This window comes from Crocodylus siamensis, chromosome 12, assembly GCF_052110815.1.
Source record: "Crocodylus siamensis isolate JL-2025a chromosome 12, ASM5211081v1, whole genome shotgun sequence".
Classification (NCBI taxonomy): Eukaryota; Metazoa; Chordata; order Crocodylia; family Crocodylidae; genus Crocodylus; species Crocodylus siamensis.
Genome location: NC_143406.1, coordinates 44,335,022 through 44,359,066, shown reverse-complemented (window position 1 = coordinate 44,359,066; position 24,045 = coordinate 44,335,022). Strand labels below are relative to the sequence as shown.

Below are 24,045 nucleotides of genomic sequence, written 5' to 3'. Positions count from 1 at the left end.
ATCCAGAGAGAGGAACTTGAAAGGGGGTTTGTGCTCCGCACCTTCCCAATCCTGGGCTGTCTATGGAGATTCCCGGTGCTCCCGGCCCGCGCTGCCTGAGCCCGCGGGGAGCTGCCGGGAGCCAGCCCCGCCGCCCGCCTGCCTCCAAGGTGGAGCAGAGGGCGCCGCTGTCGGGACGCTTTTCGCCGACCAGGGAGCGCGAGAAGCCGGCGGCGCAGCCCCGTCCCGCCGGGGGCGGACCATGCCCGGCGCGGGGGCCGCCTAGGCAGGAGCAGGCACCAGGTAGGCGCCCCGGGTCGCTCCGGCGGGCGGGAGCCGGGGTCTGCCGCCGCCCCGCCTGCAGGACTGCACCCCAGGAAGAGAAATCGGAGGAAAAAAAATAATTCTCTGCCCGCCCCCCCACCCCGGCCGCAACTTCTCGGGCGCGACGCGATCCCGGGCTGGGTTTCATTACGAGCAGGAATTTTTCAGCCATTTTAGGTGCTTGTGTTTTGGGGCGGGTTTGGGGGGTTTAGTTTAAATTCCCTTCGCGGGAGCGGAGAGGCGGGGGCCGCGGCGCGGGCGCTGGTGCGGGCGGCCGGCCCTTGCTCGGCGCTCCTGCCGGGCCCGGGCTGCGGCTCCGGCTGCGGCTCCGGCCCCGGCCTCGCTCGCCTGCAGCCGGCTCGGTGTGAGCGCGGCGCCAAGGCAATGTGAAGTAACGCGTGTAAAGATGCAGCCCGTGAAAACGGAGATACCGGGCTTCTGCGTCTGTAAGACCGATATACATGGGGGTATATACATAGATCTGTAGTATACATACATGTATGTACACGCTACGTATTTATATATACTTACGCTATCTGTCTGTGTACACGCGCTACATATCTATAGGTATACACTATGTATTTATGTGTATACATGATATATCTATATGCTATATATGTGTACACTATATATTTATATATATCTATCTATACCTACGCTATATAAATTTATATATACGTGTGTATATACACATATACATGCGCACACACTATAACTTATCTCTATACTCTAAAACTATATATAATGATATCTATATCTATATATATATATATATATGTAGCATTATAGTGATAGATAGCATATCTATATCTGTAAGACTAATATATATTAGGTATATTTTATAGTAATAGCATATCTTTATAAGGCTAATATGTAGTGTACTATATATTATAGTGATATAGTAGATCTGCATCTATCTATAGGACTTATCTATAGAATGTATAGTAGATATAAAATAGTATAGTAAGGTATAGCAGTATCTAGATATAAAATAGTATAGTAAGGTATAGCAGTATCTAGTATAATCTTTAAGACTAGTGTGTATCTATATATTATTATTTTATTGATATATATTCTTAGCCTCTTGACGGCTCAGATCAAGTGTAATATCTATACGTATACGGCGAATATGTAGTGCATGTATTTATTATATATTGTAGTAATATATAGTACTGTGTAGTCTAGATCTATGACTAGTATATTGAGTACATTATATATAGTAATACGTGATCCTATACAGTGTATCTCTGCCTAGAAGGCGAATCGCTGGTATAGGAGTTCTAGGGACTGTAACATTTATATCAGTGCAGCGAGGGGGCTGGTTTCTCCGCACTGACAACAAATCCTCGGTCCCGACGCCAAGCGGGAGAGGGGTCGAAGTGATCCGCGTCCGTGTCGGTGCCCGCGCCTCCCGCAGCCCCGTCCCCGCAGCTCCCCGCGCTGAGCCGGGCTCCAGCGGGCTTGAATTCCCAGCCCGTCCCAGGGCTGCTGGAGACCCTGCCCCGCCGGGGGACTGCGGAGGGGACGCGGACGGTACGGCGGGCAATGGGCCACGGGGAGCGGGCGGGCGGGGAGTGCGGCCCGGTGGCAGGGCCCAATCCTGGCTAACCCACTGCGTCCATCCTGCAGGCAGACGCCGTGCGGCCCGTCGCAGCGCCATGGGACGCGCCCAGCCCGGGGGGCCCCGCTCTGCCTGAGCCCGCGCGGGAGGAGGATGGATGGCCGCGACTTCGGGCCCCCCCGAGCCGTGCATGTGCCGCCACCGCTGCTGCCCGGGTTGAGCATGGAGGGGCACCGCGTGGGAGCCGCCAGCGCCGCCGGCCGCCTTGGCCCCTCCGCCGGGCCGCTGGCCGCGGGGCTACCAGCACCTCTGCCGCCCGGCAAGTACCTGGCATCCGGCATCAGTCTCCACTCGCACCCAGGTAAGGACCCGGCTGCGGGGGGGCCGTACTGGGGCTGGGGGGGAAACATCTGCATGTGCAACGGGGCCAGCCGAGCTGCAGGCGTGTGGCCGGTGGGGAAAGCAGGGGACACGAGGAACTGTGGCCGGTTGCTGTCGTTTTAGCTGCCTCTTTGCTTTGGGACACGAGCAGTTGCAGTGGTCCCAGCCCTGCCCTGCCCCCACCTCCTGGGGGGGCGAGGGGGTCTCCAGGGAGGCAGGGGTCCCCCCGCAGCGTGTGCCTATGAGCTGGGCGTGCGGGTTGGCGCCTGCACAGAGCGGAGGAGCTGGGGCTGCAGGCAGAAGACTGCTTCTCCCCCCTTCATTTTAAATACTACCCCCCCAGGCCTGGTGAATGCAGTTTCTAAAGTGCTTGCAATACAGAAACCCTGCTCAGAAGCGTTGTGTCCCCTTCGCTTTTTAATCCCAAGCAGATCTTTTGCTCCAGATCTTTGCTGCAGCCAGCCCTGCGCTCCGGGGGGATGAATTCCAATGGCTGGGAAATCGCCCTGGCTTCCCGAGTAGGAGCTTTGTTTGGTCTTTGCCTGGCGGGCTGGGACATGACATGGCTTTGCAGCCCTGTTTTTCTTTTCTTTTCTTTTCTTTTCTTTTTTTTTGCTCCCCTTCTCCGGGTGTGGAGAGGGGACTCGTTGACTCAAGGCCTTGGGAGGGTGACACGTTTGGCAATCGTAAACCTGCTTTTTCTCCCCGCGGCGTGGGGCTGGATGGCTTTGAAATCTGCAAACCCGATTGCCAACATCTGCAGAGAAGGAAGCAGCCCGAGCGGAGGGAAAGATTTATTGGCTTCAGAAGAGGTGGCAGTGCCAATTTTCCAGGTGCTAAAACAAGAGGTGTAAAATGAAGAGCAATAAAAGGAAGCACATGGGCAAACACCTTTTATTTCCCCACCCCGCCCCCAGCTTTCTACCAGGGCTGCCGCCTGCTAAGGCAAACAAGAATATTTTCTGAAGTATTAAATATTAAACATGATCTAAAACTCAAGCCGAGGCCGGAGCCAGGGTTAGCTGTGTTTCTTTTTTAAAGGGCTGAAGGCCCCTCGATTCTGCGCGGGGAGGAGGTGCACGGTTACCTTTGCAAGGGAAGGGGCCCCCACCCCTTCCCCGTGTCTCGCGGTTGCTTGGATTACCTCCAGATATGACTGTTTCCCAGTTGTCCCCTCTCTTCCCGTGGGAGTGCTGCCAGCATTCAGGTTGCGGTTGGATTTTATTCTTGTTGTGAATCTGTTCCGCTCCTTTCCGCAATTCCAGGTCTTATAGGCACCCGTCCAAGCTTGGAGCCCCCCATCAGCCTTCCCTGATTTTCCCTTCCCCAATTTCTCCGCTTGTTTGTTGCCCTCCAGCAACCCCCCCCAATATTCCTGTTAACAAAGCTCTCGCCGAGATTGGCTCCGGCACAGAGCAGTAATTCACAGCCAGGCTAAACTGCATAAAAAAGATAGGTACAATTAGCAGTTTAAAGTTCCATTATAGCGTGGCAGTTGTAGGCAGGGTTGGGTTTTTTTTTTTACGGCTTTTAACAATTTCATTTGAAACGATGATTGCTTCCTGCTATTTGCAGCCCTTTAGGTTCGACATTTAAAAAAAAAAAAAATGTTTTTTGGGGGCGGCAGGGGGGAGAAAAGGGAAGTTAGGAAAGGGTGGGAGTGTTTTAATAGACCGTGCTAAGAGCAGGCTTTAAATAATGGTGCGCTGAAGAAAGGGACTGCGAAACCTATCCCCGAGCCGTCTGAAAATAAATCCTGCCCTTTTAAAAATAGCGTGGTTTGTCGGACTTCTGAGTCTGGTTATTTGAGACCCTTGATTTCAAATTTGGGTGCTGTGCTGGCTTCCTTTGCTGAGCAATCTGGCTTCTCTTACCTTGAGCGGAGGGGACCCTGGACTCTGGCTCGGCCGGTCATGAGACTTCCAGGCATCTGTCGCTTATCTTATGCATTTCTATTTAATGTTAACGTTTAAGTAATCCTGACCTTGGGGTGGGATGGGTTGTGGGGACAGAAGTCCTTTGTTTCACTGATGCAGCCCGGCGTGGACTGCTGCAGCCAGAGAAATGGGAGGGAGGAAATGAACTCGGGAGTGGTGAGAAGGTGAGCTGGCCTCTGCCTTCTCTGCTTGGGGGCTGGCAAAACGCGGCGTTCCCGGGGTTTGTGCATTCCTCCGGTTCTTGGCGTGCTTGTCACGGGCAGGTCTGGCACGAGGCTCTGGGATGGCGCTGGGCAGGCTGGCTGTGCTAGGCGGGAAGTTTCAGGGCACCTTCCCAAGGGCCCTGTTGAATCCCCATGAAAAATGTAGTGGGGTTGGGGGGGGGGAGGTGACTATGCAGTGGAACAGTGACCACAGGAGCTCAGTGAGAAAATAAAGTATCCTTAAATAAAAGGGAAAGCAAGGGCAATCGATGAAGCCAGACTGCGGAGCCCCTTAATGCGCTGGCCTTTTGCCTCTGCAGGCCTGCATTCAACATCTGGTGGGAGGCTGGGTTCCCCCAAACCCGTAGGTCACCACTGAAGCGAACGTAGTGGTCTCTGCCAAATCCCCCAAGCATTTGATTGTTAACACAAGCACTCCTAGGAGTGCTCCGAGCTGTGGAAAAACCTGACGCGAGACTCGTGCGGGCTGTGGCGGGGATGTGAGAGAAGGAGCTAGCCCAATCCCTGCCCGTAGCAGCCACCGGAGAGAAGGGGCTGTGTGTGTGCGTGTGTCGGACATAAGGGGTGTGCACGCGCGTGTGCACGCAGGGTGCCACTTGTAGATAATGCTAAATTCCACTGCAGGCTGATTTAAGGCTTCCCGCAATCCACAAGCCAGGACAAAAATCCCAATCGAGACCCATTTTGTATTAAGAGACTTGCAAAGAGAAAAGTCTGGGAGGGGGAGAGAGAGGCGCTTTGCTATTTCCATGTGAATGCCTGCCTCCCCTTTCAGGTGGACAGCAAGCCCGTCTTTGCCTCCCCGGGGGCAGCGGCAATCTGTTGCGTGTCGTTCTGGGGCCCGGGGCTGAGGCCCGATCCGTGCTCAGAAGTTTGGCCAGGGTTGCCGTGTTGCTTGGGAGCATGAAAAGCAAAAAAAAAAAAAAAAAAAAATCCCTCGCTCGAACTAACATAGCTGTGCAGGCAAAAGCGCGGTGTTGACGCAGTTATAATGGCAAACCCGTGCTTGTGCTGAGAGGGTTTATTTTGCTCAGGAGAGCTGGGCTCAGCAGTGCCGTTCGGCTGGTATCCGCTGCGTCGGCACGGGGGGTAGCTGTGCCAGCCGGGCGCTCGGTGCGGTCGAGTCAGTCGCTGAAGTGCCGGAGGAGCAGTAACCGCTAGCCCGCGCTGCTGCAGGTCGGGAGTGGTGGGGGGCAAACTTGGTAGTTATTGAAAGCTGCCAGGTCAGCGGGCCCGTGTAGGGCTTCCGCATGGGTATTTTTGTCATCATAATACATTCAGGGGAAGTCTCCTTGAGTTCAATGGTCCTTGAAATCTCACTTCCCCTCCGGGGTGTGGTGGGGCTGGTGATGCAACGCAATGCAAACGGGGCAGGAGCAGAGCTGGCTTGGGGACCCGGCAGAGCTTATGTTTCTTCCTCCCTCCTGCCTTGTCTGCTGGACTTGGCCAGAAATCGGCCGCGGGTGCAGCTCCAGGCAGGGTGGAGAGGGTACGTGTGTAGACCGAGCTCCAGCCGGGCTCTGAGCAAAGTCGAGATGATGGAGGGCTACAGCCGCTCGCGCTCAGCTCTGTCCCCGCTGCAGGGTCTGCCTCGGTCAGAGCACGGGTGGGAACTGCGTGGCCATGAAGGTCCTGTGGATACCTCTTTGCTGCCCGTGTGACGCGCTACCGCGAGGAGCAGATGTGCCACAGGCGGGCAGCGAAGGGTGGCAGGGGAGCAGTGACGGTTGTCCTTCCCCTCCCCTGGGGGAAGCCGCGATGCTGTTAGGGGTAACCCATGTGTTTCTTCCCCCCACCCCCCTGCCTCTTATTCTGAGTGTAAATGGGTCCGTTCCTGTGAGAGGAGAATGATGGCTCTGCCTGGCCGGAGGGCAGGAATGGATTGAGATGCCCTTCCCTCCATTTGCATTCGTTTTCCACTGGCTTGGACCGAGATCGGTCCCTAGCCGGCAGAGCCCAGAGAAGGGTTGCAGGAAGAACAGGGCTCTCCAGGCTCGCAGGGGTCTCCCTTGTCCGTCTCTCGCTGGGGCACCCACTGGGCGAGTGTTTGGCCTTGTCTTGGGTCTTCCTTAGGGTTTTCCATGGATGTGGGTGCAACTGTCCTGTATCCAAAGAGGCACTCCAACGGCAAGGTCCCTTATCTGGGCAGGCTGTGGAGAAAGGGCACCGGGGTCTGTCTGCACCGCTGGGTGGGTTTGGATTCTTGGCACCAAATGTCCCCAAGCCCTTCCCAAGTACTGCCCTCGCTCTTTCTGCACCTGCCCAGGTGTTTGGGGCAAATCCCATTTTCTGTCCCTGGGCATTGTTCCACTCGGCAGAAAACTTGTCTGTCTTGCAGAAGGGACTGTAGGAAGGGCCTCGATTATAGTTAGCTGGCCTTGCCGCACATTCACGGCAGCATGGGTTGATCCAGCTCTTTCTCTGACCTGCGTCCCAAGCTGTACGAGCAGGATATAGTTCAAATATGCATGCCCTTGATGGACGTGGGGGGTGTAGTGTTTGTGGGGAAGGTTGGGCACAAACAGCTGTAGGAGCAAAGCTAAGACTACCCTGTGCCATCTCAGTCTGCACAGAGCAGGCCTAGCTGACGGCGGTGTCCGGGGGATGCCTGTCTACATTAGGGCAGCCAATGTCAGATAGGTCGTTCGGTCTCTTGCCGGAGGTGCCTCGCCGGTAGAGCTGCTATGGGCCACGCGCTAGAACGAGCACTGCTTATAACAGCAGCAGCTTTTGCTGGCCCAGCTTATTCCAGTCCCGCCCTGAGCAAAATATACTTTTTCTGGTATATCTGCATCTGTGTATGGCAATGCTGTGTCCATGCCGTCCCATCCCGCTCCTGGCTGGTGGGGCTGGGCTAGCAAAAGTTTGTCACCACGGCCGGGCAGAGGGAGCACGGGGACAGGGTGCGAAGGCCTGACGTCCGTGTCCAGCCCCTCTTGCTCTAGTTGAGCCTGCAGTTCCTTTCCAGCACTGTAGGAAGTCGCTGGAGCGAAGGTTTGAACCTGTCGGTATTAAATCTCTTTCAGGGAGCGGCCTCAGTAAGCAGAGCTGGGTTTTTTTGCAGCAAGGAAAGTCGAAATTTCCTTTCCTTCCTAAATACGGAGAGGAACAGTCCAGCTGGCTTATGTTTATAGAGTAAATACCGTTGCTCCTGTCACTGCTGTATTCAGACGACTTGTGTGTGCAAATAGTGGTTTTAAAGGAAGTGAAGCTAAGGTTCCTGTGACAATATCCGCACGGCGCTACACATCATGGCTTTGACCAGGCAAGGCTTGCGAGGCGCGATGATGTTAGCTCGTGTTCGTTAGCCGAGCCTAACACCTCGTTTGCCGGGAGGAGATGTGTCACACTTTCGCATGGTCTGAACCGGCCCAGTTACAGCGCGGCGGTGCTGGGGGAGGCAGACACGTGACTAATCTGGGTTAGCATGTGCTAACATGCGACATGCCTTATCTTGAGTCTAGTTAGAAGGTGTTAGATCATGTAGACCGTGAAAACTAGCATTAGGCTCTTCCACCCCTCTCTAGACAAAGCCATATAACAGGCAGCGTTAAACCAGTTTCTGTGGCAAAAGGCAGGGTTTACCAAGGCTCCCGATGCAGACAGCGAGGGGTGGGACGGCTTGCTGAGTTGTAAGCCTGTAAGAACATTAACTCTCGCGGTTTCTTTTAATTGGGCAACAAATAAGTGCAAAGCAAGGAGAGAATTGCACAAGACAGAGAGGGAAGCGCCTGCGCTCAGTGAGGTTAGCATTTCAATGAGCCCAATTAGGTTCCCAAGTCCACACCTCACTGTAGCTGAATGAGACGGGGCAGAAAGTGGAGTTATAATCTTTCCTGCTGTTGTTTGCCCTCATTGTTCGGGGGGAAGGATTTTGCTTGCATTTTAGTGAGAGATTCACAGTTATTTCTTTGTAGATGTGCACTCCTGGGGCCTTTGTAATGCTAGTGCCCTGATCCTGAGGCTGGATCTGTGTGGGCACAAGGCATTTATTCTCTGGCCCCCCTCCCCACGCCCAACACGCACATAGTGCATAGGTGCAGGTCCTTTCAAACAAGCCACCCTCTTGCATGCTTCGGTACTAAGGTTTGCATCGGTGCAAAAATACCCCCGTCTTGTGTAGGCAGGGCCACTGAAGGGGCACAGCAGAGACAGGCTGGGTCCCTCCCCAGCGTGCGGCAATCAGCTGTTGAGCGTACAATACGCTTCTCTTTTCCTTTCCAGCTGTTTTGGATGACGATTATGGAAAATGAAAGGTGCTTATGTGGGGAACGTTGGGAAGAAATCAAGAAGTGAAGCCTGATTTTTTTTTTTTTTTTTGAAAAGCAGCCATCTGGGAACATGTGTGCATGTGCGTGCATGCGTGTGTGTCTTTTTAAATCCAGCAAGAGTTGAACTACTGATAAAAATGACCTTGGGAATTTTTTTTTTTTTTAAATTTATGACAAGCGTCAGCCGTGGCCACCAGCCCCATTTTAAGGGGATTGAAAATAGACAAACAAGCTGAACGCCGCGAGGCTGGCACAGCACCGTGAGTGATGTGGCGAGTCTGGGAGAGATAACATGGTCTTCGAGAAACAAGGGAGGGAAGGCTTTAAAAAGCTATGGCCCTTCTCGCTAGATCTGTGTCCCCGATAACTTCAGAAATGGTTGCAGTTGCCTATCGCGGCATCTGTGTTCGCCTGCCAAGTTATTAAATGCTGCTTTTTTTTTTTTTTAATAGTCGGTGGTTACAGGCTATTATCTTGCCTCCTGCTTGGGTTTTTTTGTCCTCTTTGCCGCGCCGTTCTCGTCAGCCTTTTATCCTTCCATGGGGTTTTTCAGCAGAACTCCCTGTGGATCAAATGCACTTTTTTAATACGTTTGGGCTTAATTGATTTTAATATGAAAAAAAAACAACCCCAAAATAACCCGCCAAAATCATCCCAGTGGCTTGCACGCACGGAGCACGAGGTTTTGAGCAGGTTCGCCCCTGCCTCTTTGTTGCTGGCAGGATGGAGGCGAGGGCATTCGATGGATACGAAATCAAACGAGAGAGAAATCGTGCCACGTGTTACCCCAGTGTGTGTGGCTATTATGCAAATCCCTCCGTATCGTGTCCGGTTCTGCTAGGTGTGTGCGTGTGCAATGTAATGCAGCATCCAATGGGATAGTACCGAAAGCGGGCGAAGGGTGTGCACGCGCGCGTGTGCAAGCGTGTGATTCCCTGCTCGCTGCCCTTGGCTCCTGGTCCTGGGGGCGGCGGTGGGGGGGGGAACAAATCACCTTTCTCCGGTTTCTGCTCCAGTAGCTCTCCACATCGCACATCATTCCTCTCGTGTGCTACACTCTGGGGCTTCCCTTCACAATCCCAGCGCTACAGCAGGGCATTCTCCGTAATGAGATTAGTAACACAAAGCAGCAATTCTTCTGCTGCTTTTAATGTACGTTCTGGGATTGTGTGGGATCGGAAATTCCTGCTTTCATCTGATGAGCCCTCTCTGTAACTTTTTGTGGCCAGCTCTTCCTCTCCTCCTCCTCCTCACGACAGCAGTGTGTTGGCACGGGCATTGTCTACTCTTCCCCCACCTCCCGCTTATTGTTTAGGTTAGTTTTATGCAGAGAGATCTAGGAAAGATGCAAGAAGATAACTGAGCTGCCTCCATCTTGTCTGGGACGTGACAGCTCTGGGTCTGTTCCTAGCCAAGTTAAATATAGTTCTGAGCATTAAAAAAAAAAAAAAAATCTCTTGCATCGTTCCTACAAATGGCTCATAACTTCCTCATCCATATGTGCAAACAAGTGAAAGCCGCCGATGACAATGCATCGCACAAGTGGCGTCTGTAGCTGGGTGGCCAAACATTGCAACATCGAGGGCTGCATTGGCAATGTGTCAAGAGCCCAAGGGCCCTGCTTGAATTTGAATATATATTTGCATAATTTATCAGGAATTAATGCAGGCAGCCATAATATTTGCTCTTTTTTTTTAATCTCCCCTTATCAGGGAGTAGAAATCGCTCAGTGCTTTGATTCTGCCAGCGGTCAAAGGACCTGGCTGCTGGCGGCGACTCCCTCTTTCGGACTGCAGGACCGTGTTAGCAAAGATGGTTTTTCGGAAGGGCCTAGACACGGTCTTTGGTGCCCTTATGATGGAGTTGCTAGCCCTGGCGTGGTCACACCTGAGGAGGGATAGCTGAGTATGCAGCAGCCGGAGAGGCGAAGAAGAGGGTGTGTATTTTTCGGCATAGGGAGTGGTTCTGAATTGCCCGGCTGCATAAGAAAACTAAGGTGGAACGAGAAGCAGAGATGCCAGCCCCGGCAGCGCTGGAGCTGAGGAGATGAGGCAAGGAAGGGTGGTGAGATGATGTTCGAGGGGGTATAGGCCGATTGTCTCATGAGCACGAGGCATGTGGGATTTGGCCTTATCTGGAGATGTGTCCAAGACGGCAGGAGAGAGACAGAGTTAAGGGTTGCAATGTGGTAGGGTCTAGTATAGACCTTACACCAGTAAAAGCCAGTTTTACCTCATTAAACCAGTGCAGATCCACGATATGGTTGCACTTAGTCTAACAAGTTAATAACTTTTAAGTTGCCTGGAGCATGTCTACTCCTTGAAGAATTCCTCAGAAATTTCTATTTGGCCATTTTGTGTCGCCCTCCTGACGGGAGTCTGGTCGGGCCTGCTTGGGGTAGAAAGGGCCTTGGAGCTGCTCTGTGCACTGCTGAAAGTCATCTTGGTGAGGCCCAAATCCATTACACCGCTCTCAAGAGGTTTGTCTCAGGGAGTCTCTCTTGCCTGCCCGCTTTGCGGAGGTCTCTGCTTTGCAAGCCCTGAACCTGGTGTGCCACGGAGACCCATCTGCTCCGTCTCCTACGTGTCCTTGTGGCCTGATCCAAAGAGAGCGGTTTGGAGCCTGTTATCCTGCCAAGACTAAGGTCTTCGTGCTTAGCTTTCCACGCTGAATAGACCCACTCAGGGCCTGTTATGACTGAGTCCTGTGACTGCCGTATGGGATGCTGCAAACCCCGCTGCTGACATGCCCCGCTTGTACTGATTAAAGGGTGCAAGAATCCCAGTGACTTGGGAGCCTACAGTTGGTGGGATGGGTGCCTAGCAGAGGACACGCTACGCTTGCACTTGGGAGTCCTGAGTTTGTCTCATCTGTGCCGTCGATCTTGGCCAGGTCCCATCCCGTGTGCCTCAGTGTCTCCATCTTTACAAAGGGGACACTGATACTGCCTCAGTTGTAAAGTGCTTTGAGATCTGCTGATGCAAAGCACAACAGAGGAGCCTACCTTTCCTAGCTATTATTATTGTTATTATACCTCTCACACCTGGGATACCGGATTTAAGGAGGCCATATTCAGTGTAGCTTTGAGTCATAGCTGCTCATGCCAAGTCTGCCTGGCTTCTCTCTGCTGCTGCTGTCGTATTGGCAGGGGCCTCTAAGGCAAAACAAGCCCAGATACAATTGCCACCTTACATCATTTTAATGGCCGGGGCTAGGTGTTTATGCTTTGGCTGCGGATGTAATGGCAAAGATGTCCCCTCCCTTCCCGCTCCAGGGCGGAGAAGATGACACCTCTCCATGTTAGTTCTTGGGACCAGCCGCAGTAGGAGACTGATTTACGTACTGAAAGTCCCTGGCTTGCGGGAGGACAGGAAACCTCAATGGGTTTTTGAGCAAACGCCCTTGATTTTTGGAGACGACGTAGATGAGTTTCCCGAGTCCTGTGCCTGTTGTTATTACTCTTCATACCCAGTTCGTCCTGAGCCCCGGGGTCTTGCAGATGCAGGGCCTGTCCCAGGGTGCTTCTAGGCAGGGGCATGGATCGCACGGGGGATAGACCCCTGCTTCTTTTCGCTGCCCTTGCAGGTATGTCCTCACTGTAGTGTTCATACGATCATCAAGGGCAGAAAGGGACCTTGTGTGATCACCCCGACTGAACCGTCGCAGTTGAGTGTACGTTTAACGTGCTCTTAATTTTCAGGGATACAAATTCCACGGTTCCTCTAGGTGCCTCTTCCAGTGCTTGACCACGCTCCGGCAGAAAACTCTGCCTGATCTTCATCCTCAATCCCCTCTGCTGCAACTTGAGGCCACTGCTCCTAGTCCCAAACCCTCCAGCCACAGAGGAAAGCCCGTTTCCATCCTCATTATAGTTCTGGTCGCCAGCACTGGGGTCTGCATGCTGAGGTCTGAGCAGTCACCTTCAAAGCCATGCTCAACTTGTTCACTCTACCATTTTGCATGAGGTCCTAGGGCTTCTGGAGCATTTTCTTCGCTGCCTTTAGCAACCTTGTACTCCTTTCCCAAGAAGCAGGGAGGACTAGTCTGTCCTGTTAGGGCACGTGGTGGCTTGGGAATTGCTGGGAGGCAGCGGAGGACTGTCTGCGCTCGGGTAGCTTAGCCTGCCCCCACGCTATGCAGAGGCTGTGCTGACAGCCACGGGCACGGTCTAAGCAGCGCTTGTGCGGGGATGGGAGCGTGGTTCGGAGCCGCGCTGGGATGACGCCCCGTGTGATCCGTGCAGTTTAAACGAGCCCACCGAATGCAGCGGGCCTGAATATGTCAAGCGTCCCGGAGAGCACAGAGACGAAAGCTTGTGGGGCTCAGCACAGAGGAAAGGGATGGGATATATGGTGAAGCCAGGGAAAGAAGGAAGAGTGGTGCCATATTTCACCGGCGAGAAGGGCCTGGTTCAAAGAGGCGAGGGCAGGTGGCATTTACCTTTCCAAGCTCAGCTGTCCCCTCCAGTTTTTCTTTCAGGTGCCCTGTTGTGAGGACTCTGGGTTGGCTACTGCCCATCACGTCTGAGCGTTTAATTTCTCAATGGGAGGGAAGGCGGATCGTGCTGCGGAGCTCCATTTAACCTGCTGGTGACCTGGTCTTAAGTCATCATGTCTGAAAATAGACATTGTTCCCTTCAGGGCATAGCTAATGACTCTGGGAAAGCTGGATCCTGTCTCTGAAGGCTGACTTAATTGCTGCTGCCAGAAACTTGGCACAGGTGATCTTGGGACCAGCACCTGTGCCATCCCATAATGCGCTGGCCAAAAACGCACGCCGCCTTCTCGGCCTCCGAGAAGAGGGAGATAACGCGGTGATCTCTTTGTAATGGAAAGGGACACTGTCGCATTCATCGGGCACAGGCGGCGGGCCGGCATTGTTAGCGGGGCGGGCAGGGCTCTGGACGTATCCTAGGCAGGGCTCTTCTTTTCAAGCCTATTCCAAGTCCGACACAAAAATAAGACAAACAAACCATTGTGGTTGGAGCTCCCACTCCCACCCGGCCAGGCCTGGGAGAGGCTGGGAAACCAGAGGCACACAGACAGCTTGTTTCTGCTGGGAAAGAGGCTCGGGCTGGTCCGTCTGGTTGACTGCCGCGGGGTCAAATGCAGCCCAGGCCTTCACACAGAGAAGACATTTTTGCTTATAAATAGGGAAGCAGGCGGTGGTTAGTCCTGAGGTTAGTCTGCAGAGTTCTCCTCTGTGCATTTTTGCAGTGTAGATTCCCCCCACCCTGCATAAAAGGATTTATTCTCAAACCCTTCGTTTAGCCCAGCTGCTGCTGCAGGGCACGCTGCTTTGTTGGGAAGGAGCTGGCGGATCTGGATTAGCAGGTGCTCACGCCACGGTGGGGCTGAACTGGGCAAGGCATATGGTGACTGTCGCGGATCTGAGCTTTGGTGTGGGGTCACTGCCGATCTTCCTCAACCCCGTTTCCTGGCGTGCTCGTTCCACCGCCTCGGTCGACGCTATTCCTCCCGGCTGTGGCACTCGGGGATATGGAGGCATGTGAGTTGTCACCCACTTAGCTCTCCTGTCTGTAGTCCCCAGTCCAGCCTCAGGTATGCTAGGAAAACTGCTGGCTTGGCTGGCTTTTCTCCTGGGGATGGCCTTATTCCACTACAAAACTCACCGTTCGTGGTCGGAGCAGGTGGCTGATGTAGCTTGCCAGCATCCGCGTCCTTGTGCAGACACAGCGTTGTGAAGCCAATAACACAGAGGATTTAAAAAACATGGATGACTTTGTAAGGATGCTGCAGGCATACAAATGGCGAGGTTAGCATCAGAAGTTGCTCGCTTGAACTCGCACGGCCCTTGGTACCCAGGAAGAGGAGCCTTCTGGGCCTCTGGAATAAGGGAAGCTGCAGAGAAGTTATCTCTAGTGAACTCTGTAGCTTTTTTTTTTTGCTCGTTTCCATTTCCAGGCCCCGGCGGCGTGGGCTCAGCCCTGCAAATAGGGTTCGATGGGGAGGGGGCAGAATGGTTGTGGATCCCAGAAATGTGGATTAAAAAGATGGAAGAGACCAGTTAGTCCCATCTAGTCCATGTGTGCACTGGTCCAGGATGGCTCTGTGCACGCATTGCTGTGGCAGGGCCCGTTGGTGCTGTCGCACATAGTTTTCCACGTTTTTGCACACGAGCAAACGTGCAGTCTCCGGGAAAGATCATCGTGTAGTTGCTGTAGGCCGTGGCATGTGCAGACGCGGCTGCATGAGCAGCGGAAGAGCAGGCTTTGTGCTTTCGGTGTGGCTAGCATCGCTGCTTGTGGCTGCATCGCTGTTTGGGACCTGGGCCGTGGTGCTGAGCTGCAGATCTTGAAAGGAGCGATTGCTCTCCAGTGCTGTTTGATTGCCTCCGTTTCATGCCTGGTACATATTTGGGCATACGTGAATATGCCAAGTTCCACTTGGAACAAACTCCCTGCCAAGTCACGGACCCATTCCCCAATTGGATGCCCGTTTGCAAGGCCCTGCATACCCACTCCTTAGCAAACGAATGCATCTAACATCAGAAGGGGGAACAGTATCCAGCCTAAAATGTTAAAGCTCCTTAATTTTATCCCATTGGTCCTGTGGCCATCTATCAAGTTCCCTTCTCCCTTTGAAGCCGTTCTGTTCTCCAGATGCTTGCCAACACATGGCTACCAGTAGCTATGACTGTGTCCTTCATGGCATTTTTAAAGATGAACTGAAACGGTAAAATAATGTTTTTCTTCCAGTATGACTCTGGTGAGTAATTCGGCCATGCCCAACAGCTCCACAAAACATTTGAGAGTTACTCTGCGGAAGCAAGAAAAGCAATTTCCTCCGAATGCCAGCACTGCCACGTAGCGTGTGAGACCATCTTGCCCATTCTCCTGTGTCAGCCCGTGGCAGAGAGTAGATGCTGAAAGGGAAAGGGAACCGGGTCGGATCACGGCCTTTTCCTTTTTTCTTGCTGGCAAAGGGATCAGTAAGTTCATGCATTTCCAGCAGCGTTCTCTGGACTCGGGGACATCCCGTCTAATGGGGGCTACAACCCCGGGTGTTTTTTAATAGTTTGTGCAGATGCCTCTGCTAGCACGTAGCATCTTCACTGCACCGATGGTGAATGTGTGGGCAGGAGGGTTGTAGCACTGGAAGCCCGGTTTAAGGATGGAGCTAACGGCAGAAAGTCTGACCGGGTATCAGTGCGTGTCCCAGGGGTCTCCTTGTGTTTCTGAAGAGCAAGCCTGTGTGTGGGAGGCTGGACTGAATTGCCAGGCAAGATCCCTGCACTCTGTGGCAGTTTGATGGAAATTTTGGGACCCTCAGTATTTGTCCTTTATTCCTACAGGATTAGGTAGAAGACTGAATCGTGCAGGCGGGACAGCACCTCCTGCCCCTGCCTTCGCACCAAACTTTGAAGGTGTTGGGTGGGGGCCTAGAGGAGGAGGCAATTGGTGCCTTAGGGCACTTGTACACGTGAAGGGGGTTTGGGGGGTTTTTAATTTGTGGGTTTTTAATTGTGACCCACCATTTCAATTTAGGGGCTTCCGTCGCTGTGACGGGACAGTGACAGCCTGCTGACAGCTTACCCCCACCCTGGCTGCGGGCAGGCTCTGCCAGGAGTGGGGAAAAAAAAAGCAGTGAGGGGTCTGCTTTTTTTTTTTTTTTTTTTTTTTTTTCGCCCCCAGCAGAGCCTGGATGCCAGGTCGTGCAGCCCCTGGGCTGTGGGGCAGGGGGGTCCGATGCTTCCCTCCATGGTGGCAGTGCCTCCCAGGGCTACCCGGGCAGGGTGCTAGCTGGGCGGGTGCTGCCCCAGCTCGCAGGTCGCACCCGGCCCGATCCAACGGTGCATTGGATGCTGGAAGCCTGGGGGTGGGGAAGCTGGGGCTTGGCCAGCTTCCAGCGCCCCGTGCTTTGTGCCTGCTGCCTGGGAGCACCCGGGAACGGGCTGGCTTGCCCCTGGGTAGTGCGGGAAGGTGGCAGGAGGGCATCCGGGTGTGCTGGCGGTGGGGACGGTGCATGGAGCTCTGGAAGCCCGCCAAACCTGAGCTTCCACGAGCCTGCCCGGGCTCCCAGCGCCCCGTGCACCCTTCCTGCCGTTCCTGCCATCCTTCTCCAGCTGCTGGACATGTACACATGCACAATTTTTGCTTTATGCGCAACAGGACAATTTGCCTCGATCGAACTAAAATACATCAGAGGTGGTCTAAGTTGCCACGCTCCAAAAAATGTTTACATGAAAAAAAAATTGTGCACGTGTACATGGTGTTAGACAAATGGTGATTTCTCGTCACTTTTTGTCATGTGTACGTGGCCCCACCATCACATATACGAGCGCCCTTAGGTACCTGGGAAGGTGCTGAAGGTGTTTTTTTATGGTGGTTTGCAAAGGGCTTTCTCTTCTGTTGCATTGATCAGCCAGGCGAATAGGCAGGAGTTGGCACCTTTTCTTCTTTTTGTAGAATTAACATCCAATTTAGATGGAGGCCAGTTCACAACTTAAGAGCTGCCTTTGTTTCAGGCTGTCGCAAACTCAGCGCAATTATATTGCAACAAAGGAGATTTAGATTGGATATAAGGAAGATCTTTCTAGTTAATGAGCGTGATTAGTGTTGGATGGGATTAGCTAGGGGGATTGTGGAAACACCATCACTGGAAGTCTTTTACCTGTAGGTTAGGCAGGCACTTGGCTGGGAGGATTTCGGCAGGGATATTCCTGCCTTGAGCAGGGGATTAGACTAGATGACCTCCTGAAGTCCTTTTTGGCCCTATTTTTTTAAAGAGTTTTTTGACTAAGTTTGCTTTCAGTCTGTAATTCAGCTGGTGGACGTCCCTGTGTGGCACTGAGGCCTGTGCTGCATCAGCTGCATGGTAAACAGAGGGGACAAAGCTGAAGCTCGAGCAGTGCAGATGCATGCTTGTGGTTGAAAGTTTTCTCTCCAGCAAACACCGTCTGTCTAAAAAAGGGCTGTTTCCATCTGGCATGGCAGCGCTCTGGAGGACCTCACTGCATTGCCAACCCCTCCTTCAGATCTTCAAGGGTAAACAGAAGGACTAGAAACTCGTTTAAAATGGAAACGGCAAGATTCTGGATCGTGATTGTGCAGCTGCAGGGCAGATTTTTAACGATGAAGGGGAAACCAGATGAAAGGAAACCTCTGAGCTCAGTTCTTCAGAATTCGGTTTTCATTGCAGGCATCCAAGCCGGGTATTACGGAGAGTCCCTGGCTAGCAAGCCAGTTTTGTTGGGGGCTTTGGTCTAGGAGAGCTGCAGAAATGAAGACAAATGGTCCAAGCATCTGATCGTTTGCCACCGGGGGGGAAGGAGGAGTACTTTGTAAGAGGACTCTTGCTAGTTCCTTGGCTGCGGCCAGTTTCCAGTCACCAGACTCCGCCAGTTGGCCACCGTGAATAATCCAGATAACAACGAGCATTAATCAGTGGCCCGGTTCTCTCTCCCTTCTGCCATGCTGCCTCTGCGTGTGGAGGGTGGGTTATGCCTGGGGTATGCCAGCTCATCTGCTGCGGGAGAAGTTGAGTGGCTGAAGGAAGGAGCATTGTAGGCAAAGGGAACCTGATCACAATCAATCGAGCAGGGAAGTGTCCATGAAATCCTGGCCTTGGTGGCCACCCACCCGCTGGCTCGGGTAGAGAGCAGAGGGGAGCAGGGGGATTTCTGACTCTGTTGCTCTCGGTTTTATGTCTGACCTGGGCAGGGCGCTGGTGGGCATCAGCCCTAGAATTTGGCATAGACATATATGGCTTATATTTGCAACTGGTGGTCATTATGGATGGCATCTAGAGTTGCTGAGGCCTCATCCACAGTGAGCTACATGGGGAACATGTGCTGGCAGGGCTGTGCCCGAGGGATGTGCTTTGAGGCATTAGTTAGCTCTCCTGCATCCCTGTGGTACAGGGGCTCAGGACACGCGTCCAGCTGAGGCTCTCATAAACCAGGTGCAGCTCAGAGGTGGTCATTCAGGCAACACCATCCATCACGGAGCAGGTGAGTCACGAATTCGGGCGAGTGGGTGGGAAGAGATGGCAAAGGGTTTCTGCCTTCCAGCGTCCCCAGGGAGGCACTGGCAGACACCACAGTCCACACTCGAATGGCCATGGGTCTCCAGCCCCGAGGAGGAGGAGGAGGACGAGAGGAGGAGGAAGAACCCACGAAGGGGGAGGTTGTGGTGAGCTGGAAGGGACAACAGCCCGCGGGGGATTGCTGTCGGGCTGGTTTAGCTGCTTGAATGTCACATTGCCCGCTCGGGCCCTCTCGAGGGCTGTGTAATAATGTGGGAGCCCAGTTCTACCCCATGATGAAGACGAGACGTTTGAGCAGCCTTCTCTCCTCCTTTCCCTGTTGCCCCAAGAGTCCTCTCTGTTTTAAAAGAGACTGTATCGCTCACTTCTTGCAACAGGGCTGTGTGCCGTGCCCCCCTGCCTGGGCACTGCCGGCTGTGACGGGGCTGCTGCCACCATGGCCTTGCTGGCAGGTTGTGGCTCAGAGGCCAGTGGTGGAGGTAAGGGGCAGACAGCAGGAGGGACATTTCTACTTGTGGAGTTGATACGAGTTTCTCAAGTCTCCAGCTAGTGTCCTAGCTACTGCACTACCCTTCTCCTTCACGTCACCGGGTGCTTTTTTAAATCACCTTTCCCCTAGTCGCTACTGAAATACCGTGTCCTGGCCGTGGTGCAGAGCAGGCTGAAGTTCTGCGGTAGCAAGAGTCAGATTTTCCCAGCTAGGGAAATCCCTTCTGCGCCTCTGTGTGTGTTGGGCGCTGGAGGTGCAGGGTTATCTCCGGTGATTCACCCTGCGAGCCGCGTTGCAAGAAGTCAGTGCCTAGCCTTCAGCGAGGTGTCGCGGATGCAGTAGCGCTGGCATGGGAGGACTAGAGCCGCCTCTCCCCCCATCTAGGAAGGGACTTGCTGTTCCTGTATCGAGGCAGCTGAAAACAATAGTAAATATTGAGCAAGAGCAGTTTTAAACCCGCCTGGGTGCAGATTAACAAGTGTAACGAGAACAGGAATCCATTTGCGCTCTCGGCTTCTGCGAGCTCTTCAGGTGGGGATTTGCTGGTGAGACGACACCGCGCTGGGCACAAAACACCGAAGGCGAAGGAGGTGAAGCCACCTGCTTGCACGTGCCACGGATTCATGTTGGCGGCATCTCGACAGCCTCCAGAGCCCTCGAAAGATTAAACACCGAGTCCAATTGATGGTGTTGCTGTGTATTGAGAAGTGATGGATGCCTGTGAGATGCTCAAGGGGTGGGGGTGGCAGGGAACAACGGTGTAAATTAACAATTTGAAGTGACCGGTAGCTCTGGGATGGGGGCTAAGACTGCCAGCAGAGTCGGGCAAAGCAAGGCAGGTAGGCGGCACGTTCTCCTGCAGAGTGCGGCCAGCTTGGGGCACTTCCAGCGATTAGCCCTGTGCAAGGAGAGCCGTACCTCCGGGGAGCAGTACAGGAGCTCTGCTGCACGCTGTGGGCTTGATCGCAGCCTCTCCTGTCATGAGGCTTTGTGACGCCGCTCCTGTGCAGATGGCATGGAGTCCAACATCTTGGGGGCCTAACGAGAACTGCCCCGAGAGACCGAGGAGGAGGTGGGAAAGATTTATGCCGTTGTTGCTGTCCAGCTCGCAGCTGTCGGGGGTGTAGCTCCTCCCGTGCATGTAGCTGCTCCTTGTGAGCTCTCCTGCAGCACCCGCCTTTGCATCCCGGGGCACGGAAAGAGGGGTGCATTTCTATTTAACCTTATCTGAGCACCACCTTTGCGACACAGGATCTCCAGAGGTGCTGATGGTGCCGTGGCCCGTGGCTGGAGGACCCGTGCCTGCAGGGGCCTCCCCAGGAGCACTGCTGGGGGTCCCTGATGTGCTGCCCTTTCGGGAGGTTGGATTCCAGGCTGCCGGCGTAACCGCATTCTTGTCCCAGGCGGTGCCTGCCCGGCTCAGAAATGTGCTTTCTTCTTTGCCACTCCTGCCTCCACCTGCTCACCTGCCTCTTCCGGAGCCAGATGCGGGGCAGACCCGGGGTGGGAAGGAGGCAGGTGGCGCTTTCAAGGAGGAGGGAGGTGGGGGTGGCAGGCATCTTAAAACTCCACACTGAGGATTTCCCGGCATTTTGCGACTCCTGGATGAATCTGCCTTAGCTCAGCTCTCCGAGACCTCAAGAGATGCGGCAGGAGGACTGGAGCCCAGCTCTCCTACCTCTCCAGTCATTGCTCTTACCACTGCAGCGTCCTTCTCGGCATCCCCTGGGAGAAGGTGGGAGCTTTGGTTCGGATCCCACCAGACAGCGACCCCAACAGTCTTCATGCAGTCGGGGGCCAGCCTTTTTGGCACGCATGCCACTCCCAGCCCCTTCCCCTTGCCATATCTGCTCTCTTTTCTATCTGTCGCTCTCCTGGCTGTCCTCTCCCTGGTCGGCCACGCACAGCCTGCCTGTGCTGCTTGTGGCCACCCTTCTTTGTGTCTTGCCCTGCCACTTTGTGGGACAGCAGGATCCAGCCAGTGAGCTCTGACTTTTGGCCTTGCATTTGGAAACAGCAAGGTGGGGGTGGTGAGAGAGTTACAAGGGAAGCAGACATGCAGTGTCCTCAGGCTCCCTGGGAAATCCTAGCTGAGCGCTCCTTCTCTTTCGTGGCGTCTGAGCTTTAGATCGGGTTCAAGACTCGTGTGTGGGGAGCAGCGTGGAGGTACCCAGATGGGAAACCTGGGAACTGCCTTTTCAGGACTTCAGTCTGCAAAAGCTGCTTGTTCTGAGAAGGCCCTAAAGCCCTCCTCCCTCCAGGCACAGCTTATAGGGTGTGCCCAAGTGGGGCTAGGGTCTGGGCTGGCGTGGGCTGGTCCTACGCTTGGTAGGAGTCTGGTGAGAGCGTAACTCTATGGGGCAGGCTCACATAGCCTCCGTGCCTCCTTTCCTCCTGGGCACTGGACTTGTCCCCTATCCAGGGGAGAACAACAGAGGCCAGGGGCCATGGTGCAGGCTGGAGCGCTAGCGCACAGCAGCGAGGTGCACATTTCAAGCAGGTGGAGCTAGTGGTGGGGAGAGCTGTGGCCGCCCTGGTGTGCACTGAGCACCCTGTATGTGCTCTGGCCTGGGTGATTTATGGCTGCATGTCTGCTCCTCCTGCCTGTCTTGAAGACTGGGTGCCTGGAGGGGTGAGTGAGTATGTCCCCTTTCTGGTCTATGTGCACTCAGGTGTCTCTGGCATCCGATTCCCAGCTATAGACCCAGCACCTCTCTTGTGCAGCCTGCAGCGAGATAGGATGGAGGGGTCAATGCCCAGCTATCCCCGAGCTGGTTCTGTGGGCTCCAAAGGCCTCTGGGCTGGCTACTGAGAATAGTGTTTGCCTTATGATATGATCTACCAGACCTGGCCTTGAGTACTGTACCCTGCTTGGACCCTCAGACTGTATTTAGTGCACTTGGATTTTCCTCTGCTCCTTGCACTGCTGGAGAAAAGGGCCTCTTCAGCCTGTTTCTGGTTCTCTAGATAATGAGCTGTTGGTGTCATGGTCTGATGTCCCAGTTGGCTGTTTTAAAGCGCTCCATCTAGGGCAGGGGGAAGCCTTGGCTAGGAGAAAGGGGAGGGTGTTTCTGGGTATGAGAGAGGCCTGGTCACTCTCTGCTGCTCTATAAATAGCTGAAGCTGTACAGCCGAGGCAGGGATGGATCTCAGACCCTCCTGCTGTAAAACTGGGGGCTCCTACAGCTTTGAGTCTCCTTTTGGCACTTCATGTAGGAGAGAGCAGCGCTGTGTGTTCCAGTGCTGGTGTCGCATGTCTGAGCATGCGGTACTTGTCCTGGGTTACCAGGGTCGGTGCGAACCTTGGAGGGAGACGAGAAGGGCGGATGGCGATCTAGAGGTAGCTGTCCTGGACTCTGGCCGCTTCGTTTCCTGCAGGGGGGCATCTTTGTTTTCGAGAACAACGGTGGGTGGCTGGCACCTTACAGGGGCCATTTCCCCTGCCCTCCAGGCTCAGTTCTGGATACCAGAGTCACCGGAAAAGGGAAAGACCTTACCGTAGGCTCGAGTCATTCCTTTGTGGCGCTTCTGTGGCACGGGCGCCTCGGGACTTTGCAAGTCTTTGGTTAATCTGGTGCTGCTTCTCCTTCAGGCCTTCCCACTTCCCGCCGGGTCATCCATCCATCAAGCGCCAGGCTGAAGGGGCCAGCATGGCTTACAGTTAGTCGTATTTCATAAGAGGCAGAAACCCGTAACCGGCCAACGGGCGGCATCCGGGCATGTGTGTAGAGCAGGGAGAAAAGTTACTTAACCTCCTACGCAGCCGTGAAGGCCGCAAGGTTTCCGGTGATGGGCCTGTGGTTTCTGATGGGAAGTAGGAGCTGCAGCACGTGGCCTCCTGCACCAGCCTCCTGTTCCCAGCCTGCTGCTGGTGCATGCTTTGTGGCCGGTCCTGTCCCCTCACACCCCAACCCAGGCACTTCCAGCCTTGCATGCTGCTTTGCGGCTTCTCCAATGGTCTGGCCCTTGGAGTCCTGTCCCCTGAACATGAGATCGGGTGAGCGATGGCGGGAGCAATCCCTTCCGCTGCTTCTGTCTGATGTGTCCTCATAACGCGGGCGGCTTGTGCTGGGTGTCGGTTTGTGGTGTGGTTCTCCAGCTAGGTTTGAAGTGGGGAGCTGGGCTGATCTGCCTGGTTTGCATGGAGCAGTGTGGGCTAAATTACCTGCAGAGGTGACCAGTCCCATGCTTTCCCCAGGCTTGATCTTCAGTGGCTTTCACAAGGGCTCCTTCCAGCCTCCGCCCGAAGAAGGACGGTGCTTGGTGGCGACCGTGGGATCCCTTGAAGGCATGGCCATGGTCGCATGCATCAGGGCTTGGGCGTGGAGTTGCAGCTGGCGTGCACCAGCAGCCTTGGGCTTGCCGCCTGGCTCAACCCTGCGCCCATCTGGGGAGGGGACCGCACTTCAGGGTGAGCCCATGTGCATGGAGGGACGGGCAGCGTGCTCCCCATCCCTTTGACCCTTTGCACACTCAGCGAGCCCATGTTTTCTCTGAGCTCCTGAAAATGTTTTTTTTTCTGAAGACTTACTTCCCCGGGGGAGTTTCAGCTCGGGCGCAGTCTGATTGAGCATGTCTCCGCACCCCTCCCCTTTCCCTTCCTTCCCCGATCCGCCGAGTCCAGCACAACCCCTGGCCCCGAAGACGGTTTGTTGTGCGGTTTCTGTGGTTGTTTGTATCTAATCTCCTGATCGGTCACATCCTCTCGCTGGTGAGTCACCGGCTCGGCTCCTCCCCTCGCCGTTCGGAAAGCAGAGCAAAGATGAAGACGTTTTCGGCAGCTGCGTCCGCCAGGCTCCCATGATAAGAGCTCTCCCCGATTTATGTCTCCCCCAGCCCTCATCCTCCCAGCGCGCGCACGAGGCAGGTAC

General features: G+C 54.3%; 1 protein-coding gene across 4 annotated transcripts in view; it reads left to right on the top strand.

Moving 5' to 3' along the window:
* The window catches only part of TNRC18 (trinucleotide repeat containing 18), a 78,093-nt gene continuing 54,048 nt past the window's right edge, over positions 1-24,045 (top strand). For all 4 annotated transcript variants that reach the window (XM_090024501.1, XM_090024503.1, XM_090024502.1 and 1 more), the window contains exons 1-2: positions 1-282; positions 1,933-2,225. In XM_090024501.1, the coding sequence (XP_089880627.1) occupies positions 2,018-2,225 (208 nt within the window). In that variant the 5' untranslated portion in view covers positions 1-282; positions 1,933-2,017. The remainder of the gene's footprint in view (positions 283-1,932; positions 2,226-24,045) is intronic.